General features: G+C 47.1%; 1 protein-coding gene and 1 pseudogene across 4 annotated transcripts; one reads left to right on the top strand and one right to left on the bottom strand.

The window, feature by feature from the left end:
- Positions 1–529: 529 nt before the first annotated feature.
- Positions 530–6,080, bottom strand: LOC103652423 (probable glycosyltransferase 3; annotated as a pseudogene).
- Positions 6,081–6,106: 26 nt separating this feature from the next.
- On the top strand, positions 6,107–8,587 carry LOC100278334 (EPIDERMAL PATTERNING FACTOR-like protein 6). Of its 4 annotated transcripts, XM_035965798.1 has the most exons (5): positions 6,107–6,363; positions 6,495–6,581; positions 6,703–6,883; positions 7,191–7,234; positions 7,758–8,587. In XM_035965798.1, the coding sequence occupies exons 3-5, from the start codon at positions 6,706–6,708 to the stop codon at positions 7,956–7,958; spliced, it is 423 nt and encodes a 140-aa protein (XP_035821691.1). In that variant the 5' UTR covers positions 6,107–6,363; positions 6,495–6,581; positions 6,703–6,705; the 3' UTR covers positions 7,959–8,587. The 4 variants fall into 4 exon arrangements, with proteins under 4 accessions (XP_035821691.1, XP_035821690.1, XP_008672645.1 ...); XM_035965797.1 differs by having other exon boundaries at positions 6,107–6,581; XM_008674423.4 differs by having other exon boundaries at positions 6,110–6,363; positions 6,495–6,883.
- Positions 8,588–16,843: the final 8,256 nt, after the last annotated feature.

Below are 16,843 nucleotides of genomic sequence, written 5' to 3'. Positions count from 1 at the left end.
TGCTCTTAGACGACAGGCTATCCTAGGATGCTTGACCATAGCCGCTGAGTCCACTAAGACTGTGGCCATCATATTATGTATATGGTCGTGCAAAATATTATTTTGTACAATAAAACATACTGTTTATACTGTTTAGAGAGTGAAATTTAAAATAGTAAATATCTCTACTACTTATTAAGGCTGTAAGGGTAGCCTGTCGTTCTGCCTTCGTTCAATCTGGATCGTCCATCGCCACACTAACCTGCCCTCCTCACCCCACCCCATCCGCGCGCGCAAAAATTTGACGCAAGTAGACAATACCAAGAGCTGATTACACAAGCTGACTGCTTCCTCTGTAGCAGGAAGGTTTATAAGTTGCTACCGCAACCTTTGGCTGGCCGATATGGTACAATATATTTGTGCTGCGGTAGCCTACATGTGCTGCGTTATTTGGTTAACGTATGAGGCCCATCTATCAATGAAATTCTATAAGGCCCATCTAGGAAAAACCCTAAAGACTTCATCCGCGCAGGCAGTCGCGCGGCGGCTCTCATCCCCCGTCGGCGCTCGCCAGCGACTCGTGCCGGAAGCCGTAGAGCCTAAGCACCTGGTTGTCGGCGAAGTTGAAGGCGCGCTCCATGCCGCTGGCGCACCGGTCCATCGGGTACTCATCACTGCGATTCTTGCCGCCGTCGCAAGGATTACAGCCGGCGAAGTTCGTGACGAAGGGCCAGCGGTCATCGCCGTACCCCAGGTGGTGCTTCTCCATGGCCTTCTCGTGCCGACCAGCGCCGTCCAGACGCCGTGCAGGTAGTACTGGTTCTCGAGGTACACCCGGTCCATCCACCGCTCCTTCTCGGTGATGAGCAGGTGTACAAGCGCGGACTGGTCGTCGGCCGCCCCGCCAACGTCGCCGTCAGCAGCTCCCCGGCGTCATGGCGAGCGCGGCCCTTGGGCGCCATGACGACCCACGCGTCAAGCAGGTCCAGTGACCACTGACAGTTGCGGAGCAGGAAGCTGGCGGTGCTGGCGGCGTCCCAGGCCCGACGCTGGAAGAGCTGGTACGAGTCGCCGCGCACCACGAGGTGGGCGCCCTCGTAGCGCGCCAGCGGGAGCTCGAACCCCATGTCGGTGACGAGCGCGCCGACGTCCAGCCACCACAACCACTCCACCTCCGGGTGCGCCAGCATGAGGCGCCGCAGCAGCGCGAGCTTGGCCCACCCGTCGCCGTAGCCGGCCGACCGCAGCTCGGGGTCCTCCAGTCGCGCCGTGGCGTGCACCATATCGACGCCATGGAGGCGGCAGTAGTCGAGCCTGTTCTTGGTGGCCCGGAGCAGGAACCGGTCACCGTCGGGGCTGCCGCAGGGCCCCTGCGGCGATGCCGTGACCAGCAGCACCCGCGGGCCGCCGCGCGCGTCGCGGGACGGGAACCCCGGGTTCTGGTGCAGCCACCGCCGCCGCTTGGCCTTCCACCGCGTCACCCGCGGCTGCAGCCTGTAGTTCGCCGTCGTCCACGCGGCACCGCAGTCGTAGTGGTCCCCCGTGGCCGCAGACGAGCTGGTCGACGTCGGTGCCTCGTCGTTGTCGTCGGGGCCAGCGTCCGGGTCATCGTCGGAATCTGCGCGTATCTCGTGGAGGATGCGCTCTCATCCCCCGCAGGCAGTCGCGATCTGTACGCCGTCACTGCTCCTGCCTGAGACGTCGGGCGTGTGCCTCCGTTCCTTGATCCTGATTTCTGCCACAGTTCGACTTGTACGTGACATGATTCATCCGCTGACGGCAGCCCAATCAGCAATCAACGGACCAATCCATTGTTTTCCCTTTTGAGGTACGCTTTGATTTTGTAGTAAATTGCAGACCGCACACAACATTCTATTCTAATCTAGCCCCTGTCAATTCTGTAGCATATTAGCATTTTTTATTTATTCATGGAGACATGAACGAGCTCCCTCAATATGATGTTGGATTGTTTATTTGTTTTCTATTCTGAACCTGTACGTGCTAGGCTGGTTGGGCTCCTCTACTTATTTTATTTTTTGTGTATTAATAAATTAATTGACTATTGTCCAATTGTACCATCTAGAAAACTATGTCTTCTTCAAATTGGATTATAAAATTTAAGTCTAGGCATCAAAAGTGTTAAAAAAGCAAAGAGCGGAGGAATTAACTCAATCTCAGAAAGGGGTTATGGAGAGATTTATCATTAAAGAACCACAAGTTTTTTTCTCACAATGCTAAGATATTTGATCAAGATACTGCAGAAGATACAGAAAATCCTAATCATATTAATGATAGTGAGACAGAGACCCCACAAATATTGTTGGCCAAGCTCCTAATAGTGTTGATGATGCTAGCTTTGATGATAACTTGGGTAGTTCTGCTGCAAATATTGATGATGCACCTTTTCATGTTGATATATTTGATCTAAGGTATTGGGATTCACTAGATCCTCGACAAGTTGACATCTTAGTAGTAAAGGGACCAAAAAGAGACCTATCAATTGTGAAAGGTCCCAAGGATAGATTGACAGTCTGAAGAGGAATCTTTTAGAAACAACTATTTATGTCTATTGTTGATCATGCTATTTCTTCACTTACGAGGAGATTTGAATAGTATCAAGGTTATCAAAAAATATTTGGTTTCTTATTCAGTTCTGATGCATTGCGGTCATTAGATAAAAAGAGTTTAAAATCTTGTTGTCATCATCTTGAGGATGCACTTAAAAAGATGGACAATCCGATATTGATGCAAATGACCTGTATGTGGAATTGGGTTTTCTCCAAGGTTTTATTCCACAGAACAATATTGGTCCTCTTGAAATGCAAATGGCCAGTATGACAAAAAAAATAGGACATTATTCTTCTTATTCGTTGGTTTTACAGTAGCGTCAGTCTGTACAATATGATTCTTTTTTGTAACAAGCGATGCATGTTCAGTATGTTTGCTCTAAATGTTGTTTATAGTTCCGGTACCACATTTAGTTCTTTGAATCTTTGTGAAACTTGGTAGATCAATTGGTGCTTGTAATTATAGTTTTTCTTAAACTTCCTGTTCAATATTAGTAGGGTGGTGACATACACACATGGAATATGTAGAAACAGAGTAAACAGTTAGAGCTTAAAGAGTGTATGGCCACTGCATTGGAAAAAATAGTCGCTATGGTTGATAAACTTCTTTTTGGATCGAAAGTTTAGGGTTATCCTATTGAATTGAGATAGACCTTAAACAATGTTATATATAAATGTGTCATGTGTTACACTGGTTCTTATTTTGACTTACATACAACAAAAACAATTCAGAATTTTGGGTTTATTATTGGTTATTAGGATAGTTGTGAACTAAGTCAGTTACCAGTTTACTTGTTCTATAGGTTGTGGTAGATTTGATTTTGTTTAGAAATGTCTTGTAATTTTCTGGCTGCTTTTCTTGAACATAAGAGTGAAAGGAGTCTAAGCTACGACAGCCTTAGGTCACACACTAAACTTTGCATTTGGTTCTTCATTTTCAACTACATTTGCTAGGATGATTATAACATTCATACCATGTCTTTCCAGGTTCTCATGAGAATGTAATTCGATATTTCACCTCTTGGTTTGAGAACGAGCAACTTTATATTCAGATGGAACTATGTGATCGTTGTGTATCTATGAATCAGAACCAGCCACTGAAGTGTAGGGAAGCCCTGGAACTGCTGTATCAGGTTTGTGGCTTTGTCTTTCACCAAATTTATTCCATCTTGGTCGTTGAACCTGGTCTCGTAGGATAAGGCTAATTATCATATTCCCCTTATAGACTGTATATGCTTAAGATTTTATATTAGTTTCTTGGTGCTTACATCAAACACCTTTGGTTAACTCAGTGCCTGCATGTCCCTTTTAAGATGTGTGCAGGAATATATGTTCATGCTTGTTTACCTCAGTCGTGAGCACAATTGTCGGATATATACAGTTTGTCTGTAATGCTGATGATGGTTCTCATGACAGATATTACAATGCTTGCTGTTAGACCTTTGCTACCATTCTCTATAGATATTCAGTTCAGATGTGTAGATTGTCTAGAAGAGTACTAGAAAGACAAGAAATATGCTTTGCAATTTATCTGTATGATTGTGATAACTGTCATGCTTTTGATGCATTCTAACGCAATGCAATTGAGTATCTGATCTGATATTTTTGGTTCTCTAACATTCTGCAATTTGTTCTTTGTTGACCATTGTTTTCTCTCATCTGCTCCAAGCATAAAATATCAGGTACTACTTACTATACCCTTTGAATTTGACTACTCTGCACAGACAATTAATTATCTACTGAGAAGTTAAACTGCGAAACTATGTAAGTGTTATTGTTGTGTGAAAAGTAACCCATGACAACCATACCATTTGTTAAACTGTGCATGGATTAGTGTAGTTTGCATTCGTGTACCGTAGATATCAGTTTTTAGTTGGAAACAAAGAAAAGTGGTTCTTTGTTCAGCTGTGCTTATCAAGTTGTTATTTTCTATGGATTCAGTTCTTCAGGACAGAACCATACGCCTATGAACCATCAAGCATTCCACGTTATTCACCATGCAAAGAAAGAGACATGAAGATGAAGTATGAGAAACATAAAAGGTTTAATGATACTCTTTGCACTTATTGCAACTATTTATTGGCTTTTGTTCATGGAAGGCTTCAACGTGTGGTTCTTTTTAGGAAGTCTAGGGTCAATGGGTCAGTATACCGTCACAGAAATCGGCAACACACATCGCAAAATCTTGGGTCAGTTTTTTCTCAAGACTCCAGTAATAAGCTGCAAGCAAATCTAAAGGTGCGTAATCATGTAATTTGGGGTCACTTCTTTCAGCTTGTAATTAAGTTAGCTCCTATGATGTGGGAGCACGTGTGCTGATCTCAAACTTACATGCTGAAGGTGGTCAGTGGGATGACACAAAGAAAATAAGAGGGCAGATGGGAAGAGCATGGGTATAGAGAAATCTCCTGGCCATAGCTTCATCCAAGTAGAAACATTCATAATTTAGTTTAGCATGAATATGATATCTGCCTGCAATAGACGACTAACAAGAGTGATGCCAAATTGCCAACCAATGTAGTTTCTGATTTACTGGGTATGAGCCCTCATATTTTAATTTCCATAGACCTGTGCACATGTAATTATTATTCTTGTATTATTTTGGGCTTAAAACCTGCATAAAGCATTTTGTCAATCCCGTCTTTTTAATAACTAACTAGGTGAACGTCCGTGCGTTGCTGTAGAGTGAACATGTTATAATAAGATATATTAAAATTTTAAAAAATTCTAATTTCCATTTTATGTTGTTATGTCTTTTAAAGTTAAGAATTTTTATATAAGTCTTACACATCGAATAAATTTCACCATATACATTAAAATGCAATGCTTATCGACCACTCAAGTAATCTTCTCTTGTAACCTGAAGTAACCAAAATTGGACAATGATCAACAACCACCTTATGCTAAGGTAGAAAAATAAAAAGTAAAAATTTATAATACATGCTATCATGTATTGCATCTAAGTACAAGCACATGTAGGTCCACCAAATAGGTTTGTTATAAGAAAACAAAATGAAGAACTTTAAAAGATGATAACAAAAACATAAAATGAAAATTAGAATTTTTTAATTTTAATATATCTTATCATAACATAACATGTTCACTCCGTAGCAACGCATGGGTATTTACCTAGTAGATGAATAAGCTACTAGACCAGTGACAGGTGTAGTGGTGGGACGAGCGAGGTTCCAGCTCCCAAGTCTATGGAGCTTCACTTAAACCTACTCTAAAATGTAAAATATACACAAAATAGTGTATGAGGACTCATATACTGTAAAGGGTTTTTAGTTTAGCTTCTCCTAATAAATTTTCTGCCTCCATCTCTTCTCTTTGACTTGTCGCCGAGTATTCGCCCATCCACTGCTAAGTCACACTGTCTCGACCCAAGAACGACCAGATTACCAGACCCCCATTATGTACGTCTCCGTATTGGACATTTGGACCAGTAGCTGGGCCTGGGCCCCTGTGTTTGCGTTAACTTCTGTCAAGTACCGCAGGCTTTACAGGTGCACATGGATGCATCAGCTCCTCCATGGCTCCACCACCACCGCCGTCCTTGCTTTCCCCACGGGTAGAAGAAAAGGCGAGCGAGTAACTGTGACTGAGTGATGAGTATCCATCCGGTCCGGCAGCGGCAGTAGTAGCATTTGGTGACGCCGATTGACATGGATCTCTAGCAGTAGCCGGCACCGAGCAGTCACCCCACCCCAGACACACACAACTACTCCTAGAAGTCTACCTGAAGTGACGGGTGAGGAGGCGAGAGCCGAGAGGTGGAGGATGCGAGGCTGCTAGCACGTGCACTACTTGAGTCAGTGTACGCAGCTACTGGCTACTGCCCCTCTGCCTGCGTGCTCTCCGGCCTCTTCTGTACTAGCCTCCTGTAGTATGGCCGTGCACAGTGCCTCCTTCTCGGCTTCTCGCTGATCCATTAAACTTGACGATCAGGTTGCCTGAGGTAGCCGCGCTGAGGTTTGAGCGGGAGAGGGACGCAGCTAGAGGCGGGGGGCTCTATATTACAATGCAGCAGTGAAGGTGCGCAGCGCGAGCGCACGCCCTCCCCCGTGCCTCTCGGTTTCCTAGATTTGGTTGCCTGCCGACGTCCGCCTCTACACAGTTTGCTGCGGCGGCTTGAAAAAGAGGAGTTTCCCTGCAGACCATGGAGTGCTCCCGGGGGAGGCAGAGGCAGATGCAGAGGTGGAGGTGGTGTGGCAGATCCATGCTAAAGCTGGCGGGGTTGTGCGTCGCCGTTGCCATCTGCCTGTGCGGCGTTCGGTCCTGGGCTTGCAGTGGCAGCGGCAGCGGCTGCAGGGGGAGTACTGTGTTGCTCCGTTCAGGTAACGAATCAAGAAAGGTGTTCTCACTCCTATGCAGATGTTTGCCGCATTTCGGAAACTTTTTCTGGGTGGGTTCTCTCGAGTGACCTGCTCTTGCATAGTTAGTTATTGGTGTGACACGTTTCTCATCCGTAGTTCATGTTTGTCAAGGTTCATTCGCTAGTTGCTTGCTTCGTCATGCCGTGTTCTTTACGCACGCAGCAGTCTGCAGTCGTCGTCTAGCACCGGATTGAGCTTCGTTTCACTGCCATTTACGCTCTCAAAGTAAGTTCATTGACCTCTTTTTTCCCTTTTTTTTGCTCTTCAGAGTCCTTGAGACGAGGACGAGCGGCAGCATCTTGCGGTAATCAGGTTGGTATCCATCTCTCTCTGCTACCTCTTCTTCTCCTCTATCTACTGAGCACGTACCGATGAGACCGCGTTTAGATCAAACCGGCTTGATTAGCTGTTGCCTTGTTCTGTTGTTCGTAGTCTGCTCCGAGAACCGCATTCATGGACCAGCCGCTAGCACATCAAATCTGAACCCACACACAGAGAGAGAGAGCGATACAGGACACGTCGCCAACCACACCCGGCTCTCCGCCATGGCCGGCCCGGTGCACACTGCAGCTGCCAGTAGCGAGTAGCGATCACAGGCACATGCCAGCTCGCAGCTCCGAGCCCCAGTCCCCAGCCGACAGCCCTCCAACAACGCCGCCGGATCCCACGCCTTTTGACCATACGTCACTGCCGATGCAACGGCAATGCAACACCAGCAATGATAGCGACCTTACCCCTACTGAATACTGATACGTACGTACGTTCCACGCGTACGTGCCCTCGGCAGCGAGTACTGACGATGATTCATTCATTATTCTTCTTGCTACTCGCACAGGGGTGCTACACGACTGGGCAATGGCGGCGGCTGCTGGCGGACGGTCCGGGGTCATACCCGCCACGGTGCACGTCCAAGTGCGGCGACTGCAGCCCGTGCTACCCGGTGCACGTGGCCGTGCCGCCGGGCGTGCCTGTCACCACCGAATACTACCCGGAGGCGTGGAGGTGCAAGTGCGGCAACCGGCTCTACATGCCATGAGCCCATGAGCGAGCAAGGAGGCGGCCAGCCGGTGAAGAATCTCTCGAGAGCGCCGGCCGCTGGGGCCGGCGCTGCATTATTGCGCCGGGCCGGGTGCCTCTCGCCTGCGCGCGGTGTCGTCGTGGTCCTCGCCGCGCGCATGGGCGGGATCTGCGCTCTGCAGCGCGCGTGGTGACCTACCACAGGCACACTGACCGGCTGCCGGCTGGGATACTGAGAGACTGCATGTCTTTTTCCGTGCCGCGCGCTGGAATTCGCACGGCCCTACCACGAGCACGTGCCGTACGGGGCGTCAGCGCGTGCTGGATCGAAGAGGGATGCGAGCTGAGAGAGCGCGCCTGATGAGAGGCTGAGACGAGACCTGATGCGGCCCACACCTGCACGTGTCCGTATAATCTGTTCAGAGTGTTCATAATCGATCTTTTCAAATTTTTCTCAATGCCGTTTTCCGCATCTGAGTCCTGTTACACAAATTTCCTGGTGAACTCTGTAGCCAAATGTAGTGTTGCCGTGTTGGATACTAGCACTATATATCGTGGCAGCATGGAACAGTTCCTGGTTGGTCTCCCCGCGCTGTACCCAGGTTCAGTATACCAATAAGTAAAAGCACATAGATTTGGACCGAAAAACTTTTGAGATGGCTTTCTGATTTATGTTTATGTTTATCATAGCACTGCCTATAAATTAAATCAGAATCACCTAATATGCTTGTCGATATAGTAATTGAATCTAGAGATGCTATATGTTTTTAGAATATATTTCTTACAAAAGATACATATAATACTTCTCCTCAAGAAATTAAGTCATTTTATGAGCAATCTGTTCCAAATGTAATTATTGAACAACCACAAGAGCATAAGAACAGTAAAATAGCTTTAAAAAGGGCAAGAGATGAATAATTTCAAAGCCATTTTGTAACAATTTCACTATATACCTCATAGATATTACAGTATGTCTATTACAGAAATATATGCATCTTATGGTACAGATAGATGTGGTAATAGATCGCGATCCAAATGTTTCTTCACTAATTGTTAAGGCTCTAAATATTTTCAGTAAAAAATGAATATAAATAAGGTCTGATCTTAAATATTTTATAGTGTATGATTTAGAGTCCGTTATAACCTCTAGGTACATATGATTGGGGAAAAAACGATCCACAGCAAAAATGGACCCTATCATGCTTAACGAAACTTGGGAATCTTCGGTTACACAACATGTGCTGCCTATCGTGCGCGTAGTGGAATTGGACAAATGGTATTCTTCCTGTCTAACTAGCGACAGGGCGAAAGCGAGAGGGAACGCCGTCCAATTCAAGCGCGGCCCACTTCTAGTTCGGATGTAGCATCGGCCTTGAGGCTCACGTGGGCAGCAGGTTTTACAATAGTATGGTCAACGTGACAACGATACCGTGGTTTAGAAAACTTTAGTATAGACCGTAGTATAAATATTTTTTAAAAAACAGATGTATTCAAAATAGTGTTTTACAGAGTTCAACCAAACACTTTTCATTCAGAATACTATAATATTTTTTGAAATATCATAGTATTGCATTGGAACTGGCTAGCGAAAGTTGCTTTTGTATTTTTCTTTCTACCATTTTTTTCCTTGTTTATTTTTGTTCTTTGTTTTCTGTGGGTTTGTATTATTCTTCTCGCTTAAATCTTCTTTTCTCTGTGGAGTTTTATTCTTCATTTTCTTTTTTATTTTACATGCAATTGATTGTTTTGCGTATGATGTGTCGTGTGATATACAAGCAATGTGCTATAATAGGGTTTTGGATGTACCAAATAATATGCTCTATTCTTACCTCCGAGTATTCATATAATATTTGTGAGATATTCTTTGATATAGTTTAGGTTATTCAAGATTTCAAGTAATGTTCATGCGTTTTTTGTATTCTCCCTCAACTACACCTTTTCTTCTTTTACTTCAAAAACTACACCTTTTCTTTTTCTTTTAAAATCTGTGTTTCCCTATATGTATGGTTGTGATGTTTACAAAGTATACATGTGATATTCTATGATACTACCCCATTTTTCTGTATTTGACGCCTGATAGTACAAATATACACTAACAAATGTCAAATAAAAAAAATCCGGCGGAAGTATATTTTATGATGTGCTTTATGATGTCTCGCGACGACGCAAGTCTAAAGAAAGACGAGATACCATAGTAAAGAAAGTTCTCTTTCACGTTGTTGAGCTCTAAAAAGAGCAGTGCGGACGGTCCGGCCCCGAGGCCGGACGGTCCGCGGTCCGGACTGTCCGCGGTGGTGGCGCGGACGGTCCGCGCGCGTGCAGAGTCAGTTAGGGTTCCTAGTTTCTCGCGGGATTTGTTACCTAAAACCGCGGGATTAACTCGAGAAACAGTTGGAAACGGATCCAGACCTCCCCCTTTATATAGATGAAGGGCTACGGCCGATTGAACCCCCAACAATCGAACAAATCAAGTCTATTACTCGTTTTTACCTTATGCATTAGGAGTAGTTCTAGTCTAGTTCTAGTTTAGCCCTAGTTTAGTATTCCAATCCCCAAATTCTCCGTCTCTCCTCGACTCTACGTCGATTAGAGGAGTCTAGATCGGCCTGCCCGAGCCTAGACAACTCCTATGATCTCTCCTCCCCGACGGGGTCCCTCCCGGGAGCGAGATCCAGGCGCCGTCGGCGATCTTCTGCCGCCCCTGCGCACGCGCGGACCGTCCGACCGTTAGGCAGGGAATCCTAGCTCCTGCACCAGGCCGCGGACCGTCCGGCCCTGTGCCGCGGACCGTCCGCTCTTGTGCAGAGAGCACCGCCACGCCTCGCACCAGACCGCGGACCGTCCGGCCCCTGCGCGCGGACCGTCCGCCCCTGTGCAGAGGGCACCGCCGCCGGTTCTTCTTGAGTGATTGGCGCTCCGAAAAAGCGTCAACATACTTTTTGGCGACTCCGCTGGGGACGGTGTTTAGATCTACTAAAAATCAGGCCCTCAAATGGCCGGTTCTAAAGATCACACCGATATCTCCCCGGACAATATCCTGAAACCGGATGTTGAAAGTTTGACGGCCGATGAGCAACAGCAATACGAGGACTACATGCGTCAAGCGAGGGAGAAATTCTTATCACAATACACGGTGGATCGCCACCAGAAAGTTGTCAAACATGGAGAGACCGACCTCGCATCTCTTCTATCTTCGCTTCAAGTCCCCAACGTAAGTAAACCCGACGACATCCAATTTATTAAACAGTATGTAGATCATCAGCAGAATCAAATGAAACAACAGATTGGAGGGTTAGAAGAGTCAATTAGAAAATTAACGCATACGTTGGAGAAGTCTGTTGCTCCTAGTTTTCCATCATATGAGACTAGTAACAGGATATCTATGTATAATACATCGGCAACAAATGGGGATTTGCAGACCCAACCATTATATGGTATGCCGATGAACTCATATCCAGGGCAAGTACCACCGCCGCCATCCCTGCTTGGCAGATCGGCGCCCCTGAATACGGTCGGACCATCCGGCCCATACGCGAACCGTCCGGCTTGCTCTGTCGGACAGTCCGGGGCCGTCCTAGGACCGTCGTCGTCCCTGTTTGGCAGATCGGCGACCCTGGACACGGTTGGACCGTCCGAGATGCTACCCGGACCGTCCGACCCTTACGCGGACCGTCCGGCTTTCTATGCCGGACAGTCCGGGGTCGTACCCGGACTACCGCGTGGCGCCCCAATAATGGCGAACACGACCGGCCAGTTCGGATGTACCACCGTACAAACCGGATACACATATGCGGAACCTGCTGTTGCACACCATGCACCAAATTATTACACACCACAACAGCAGTATATTTCGCCTTCTACATATTTAAACCATAATGCACCATATAATCACAGACCGATCAACACTATCGATCGGTCACGGCAAGAAGGTCGGTATACTAATACCCGACCAAATGAGCCCCACAGCCCAGGATCCGGTGGTCTACCACCGGATGCAATGGAAAAAATTAGGGAAGAGATGACTGAACTATTTCGAGATAAGTTCGGAGTTAATGTAGCCAGAGTAGGGCAATCATACCAAAAGCCATATAATCATCGGTTTGACATTGTCCCATATCCACAAGGGGCAAGGATACCAGAATTTTCTAAGTTTTCTGGTGAGAATGGGAGAAGCACATACGAACACATAGGCCAGTTCCTAGCACACCTAGGCGAATTGGCTGATGGAGAAGCATTTCGTGTTCGGTTATTTTCTTTATCGCTTACTGGTACTGCTTTTGCATGGTACGCTGCCCTGCCTCCTAATTCCATTAATTCTTGGAATGAGTTAGAAAATAAATTTCATGAACATTTCTTTGCTGGGGAATATGAATTAGGATTAGGTGACTTAGCTTCAGTCCGACAAGGACGCGAAGAATCGATTAATGATTATATCCGGAGGTTCCGGGACACTAGAAACCGATGCTTTCGGATCCATGTTGCAGACAAAGAGCTAGCAGGGCTAGCTTTTAATGGGTTGCTATCCTACTTAAGAGACAAATTAGATGGAACCCAGTTCTTTTCGATAGCCCAGCTACATCAGCGGGCTTTAGCCTGTGAAAGCCGATTTAAAGAGACATCAAAATCGGCCGCCCGTACTATACATCTAATAGAGCGTGATAGTTCAGATGATGAATCCGCAGATGTATATACCGCTGAGTTTATTTGGCCAACAAAGGCCAAATCTTCAGCATGTTCTTCCTTACAGCCGGTTCAAAAGAATCGGCAAGAAGAGATTAAATCTACCTTTAATGTTGCCAAATGCGATAAGATATTTGATGAGCTACTTAAAAATGGCAACATTAAATTAACTCATAATATCCCTCCTATAGATGAATTAAAGAGGCGTGCTTATTGTAAGTGGCATAATTCTTTCTCTCATGCCACCAATGACTGTAATGTTTTTCGTCGACAGGTACAATCGGCCATAAATAAGGGCCGGTTGGCTTTTCAGGAAATGCAAGTGGACACACAACCATTTCCTGTTAATACAATAGATGTCGCATGCGAAAAGATTTTAGTTCGGCCCGAAATGGCTGATAAAAGCAAAAGCAAAGACATCATCATTGACGATCCTCGCACGTCAAATATATCGCAAAAGGAGATTGCTCGAAAGGCTCCGGACGATAAGGCTAAAAGGTCCGGAGGCACCGGGGGGCAGGCACAATTAATGAGCCAAGCACGACAGCCTGGCCTGAGCATCACAGACGGTATGACACCTACGGGCGGACGGTCCGGTGCTCAGACAGACGGTTCGGCTAACTCTGCCGAACAATCCGCCTATGGCCAAAGGCGTCAACCTCCACACAAAGCCTTAAAAGGGAAAGAGACGCAACGGCAAAGCACATATGGTCGGTTGATCAAAACTGACTCTACTTTTGATCAGTTGCTCTCCAAGAATACTAGCAAAAAGATCGTTCTACGTGATCGGTCAACGAAGAAACCTCGGTCACCTGCTAAAACAAAACGGGTAAACAAAACGGCTCGAAAGGCGACACAACAAGCATCGCCTATTCATTCTATGAGACCAGGGTACTTTTCACCTATTTACTCATCGTCGGTATATTATCCTGTTCAAACATGGAATGGCACGATGATGAATCCATGGTACATGTATAGTCCCTTCGTCTATCCAGACTGGGGGGCACCTCCATTCTATTCCTTTTGATCCATTGATCAAATGGTCATGGCCGAGAAAGATACAATCCGAAACGGCCTTTATATTGGTGCTTTATTGAATAATCTTCATATCGGAAAGCCGGTGACCTACATCAGGTTTAGTTCATATGCTTTTGGTTCATCAACCTTCACCAAAAGGCAGGGGGCATATGTTGAGCTCTAAAAAGAGCAGTGCGGACGGTCCGGCCCCGAGGCCGGACGGTCCGCGGTCCGGACTGTCCGCGGTGGTGGCGCGGACGGTCCGCGCGCGCGCAGAGTCAGTTAGGGTTCCTAGTTTCTCGCGGGATTTGTTACCTAAAACCGCGGGATTAACTCGAGAAACAGTTGGAAACGGATCCAGACCTCCCCCTTTATATAGATGAAGGGCTACGGCCGATTGAACCCCCAACAATCGAACAAATCAAGTCTATTACTCGTTTTTACCTTATGCATTAGGAGTAGTTCTAGTCTAGTTCTAGTTTAGCCCTAGTTTAGTATTCCAATCCCCAAATTCTCCGCCTCTCCTCGACTCTACGTCGATTAGAGGAGTCTAGGTCGGCCTGCCCGAGCCTAGACAACTCCTAGGATCTCTCCTCCCCGACGGGGTCCCTCCCGGGAGCGAGATCCAGGCGCCGTCGGCGATCTTCCGCCGCCCCTGCGCACGCGCGGACCGTCCGGCCCTAGGGCGCGGACCGTCCGGCCGTCAGGCAGGGAATCCTAGCTCCTGCACCAGGTCGCGGACCGTCCGCTCTTGTGCACAGAGCACCGCCACGCCTCACACCAGGCCGCGGACCGTACGGCCCCTGCGCGCGGACCGTCCGCCCCTGTGCAGAGGGCACCGCCGCCGGTTCTTCTTGAGTGATTGACGCTCCGAAAAAGCGTCAACACACGTAATCCTAGTTAGTTTTCTTAACTTTCGAGTATTCGACAATGATATACGAGAGAGTAACATTTTTTTAGAGAGGATGAGGCGAAGGCAAGACCTGTCAATCAAGCAAGCCCGCTCCCACTTTGGCGCCTAGTAGTCAAATATATTGGTCCATATTGGTATCCATCCGGCCCAAAACTTAGGGTCCGTTCATTTCTACATTCTGTTGATAAAACTTATACAAATTAGAGAAATAATCTGGATAAGAACAATTCCGGACTTCCATTCCGTGTCAACCGAACGGGCCCTTGTACCGGAATAAGCAAAGATTTATTCTAACTCATCAAAATATATATAAATTAGAGAAGTAATCCGGCTAGAAATTAATCCGGGGCTCCAATCCAAACAACCGAACAGAGCCTTAAGCAGATTGAACCCAAGTGCAAGAAACAAGACCAACTCGGGCATCATTCATTTCCAAAGCGAAACCCGAAAAAAAGACTAAGATCAGGCGATGTTGAGATAATGAGATTGGCCATGCTGCTCTTGCTGTTTGCTCTCGCCCTACTCCAGTCCAGATTCATTTCTTTGGCCGGCAGACACACCGAGTCGTACGCTGGCCAGCAAGGACAAAGACAATCTGGCATTCTGGTGCTCTGTTTTCCTGCGGTTGCTTTGGCTCAATAATTGCAGTTGCTTTCTAAAGCTGTTGATTTTCAGTTCGGTAGGACTGTCTTAACCTGCAGGTTGAGATTTTATTCTCAACCCGGTGTGCAAGCCTAGCAAATATGAGTGTAAATGGTTTGATCCTGCTTGTTCGGTTATTTCTTTCCCACGTGGATTACATGAGATTGGAAAAAATTATGAAAGATTTTGACTTATTTGGGATTGAAACCCATCCAATCCCATTCAATTCACATGAATTGAGAGCAAAACGAACAAACCCTTAGGCTTGATTTGGTGATCCGGAATACCGGGAGGATCAGAGGGAATTGAGGCGGAAATTAGTTCATTTCCCCTCAATTCCCTCTAATCCTCCCGGGATCCCTTGTCACCAAATCAACCCTTAAACCGCTCAAAAACCTTGGATCAACAAGCCTAGTTCCTAGTACTAAACAAAGGATGCGTTCAACGAACAATTTTTGCCAAGCACGCAACTGAAAGTTAGCAACGTCCCGGCCAAAACAAACACCGACGACGTCCTGATCATAAGTTGTTGCGTTAGCCGCTATCTCTATGGCTGCGCGCCTACGGCCTACGGCCTACAGGGCGGAATCTGAACTGGCCATCAAAAGAACACGACCTATCTTAGGCTATTTACAATAGAGGTTTTATGGAGTGTTTCATATATTAATTAACCTGTCATATGACATATCATATCATTTAAGAAGGAAAAGTTTCATAGAGTTTCATGGGGATGAAACCATGTTAACTCGTTTCCAATGTCTTGGAAATTATGTAAAACCTCCACTGAGAGTGTTTTGTTTTATCTTCATATAATTGAGTAAATCCTATTAGTTATTTATATGTGTTGACGTCTTTTCGGAGCGCCAAACACTCAACAAGAACCGTGGCGGTGCCCTCTGCACAGGGGCGGACGGTCCGCGCGCAGGGGCCGGACGGTCCGCGGCCTGGTGCGAGGCGCGGTGGTGCTCTCTGCGCAAGGGCGGACTGTCCGCGGCCTGGGGCCGGACGGTCCGCGGCCTGGTGCGCGGCTGGGACTTCTGCCTGACGGCCGGACGGTCCGCGCCCTGGGGCCGGACGGTCCGCACGTACGCAGGGACGGCGGAAGATCGCCGACGGCGCCTGGATCTCGCTCCCGGGAGGGACCCCGTCGGGGAGTAGAGATCCTAGGTGGTGTCTAGGCTCGGGCAGGCCGACCTAGACTCCTCTAATCGACGTAGAGTCAAGGAGAGGCGGAGAATTTGGGGATTGGGAGGCTAAACCTAAGCTAGACTAGAACTACTCCTAGGATAAAATGTGAATAAAAGTTGTATTGATTCGATTGTTGATGATTACAAATCGGCCGTAGACCTCTCTATTTATAGAGGGGGGGCTGGACCCTTTACACAACTGATTCCGAGCTAATCCCGCGAATATAGCTAACAACCGTAGCACAAAACTCGGAACCCTAATCTGTTCTGCGCACGCGCGGACCGTCCGGCCCACAGGCGCGGACCGTCCGGACCGCGGACCGTCCGGCCTCAGGGCCGGACTGTCCGCCGGCTCAAAACCGGTTCGAACATATGCCCCCCTGCCTTTTGGCGGAGCTGGGCGAACCAAAAGCATCTAACTCGATGTGATCACATCGGTTTTCTTAGGCATCTTGCCACATACTA

The sequence above is a fragment of the Zea mays genome, chromosome 3 (assembly GCF_902167145.1).
Source record: "Zea mays cultivar B73 chromosome 3, Zm-B73-REFERENCE-NAM-5.0, whole genome shotgun sequence".
NCBI classification, from domain to species: domain Eukaryota; kingdom Viridiplantae; phylum Streptophyta; class Magnoliopsida; order Poales; family Poaceae; genus Zea; species Zea mays.
This window is presented reverse-complemented; position numbering and strand designations above follow the sequence as displayed.

Coding starts and splice junctions, on each gene's coding strand:
- LOC100278334 (XM_035965798.1), top strand. CDS start 6,706: ATGGAGTGCTCCCGGGGGAGGCAGAGGCAGATGCAGAGGTGGAGGTGG. Junction 6,884..7,190: donor TACTGTGTTGCTCCGTTCAG/GTAACGAATCAA, acceptor TTTGCTCTTCAG/AGTCCTTGAGACGAGGACGA. Junction 7,235..7,757: donor CAGCATCTTGCGGTAATCAG/GTTGGTATCCAT, acceptor CTACTCGCACAG/GGGTGCTACACGACTGGGCA.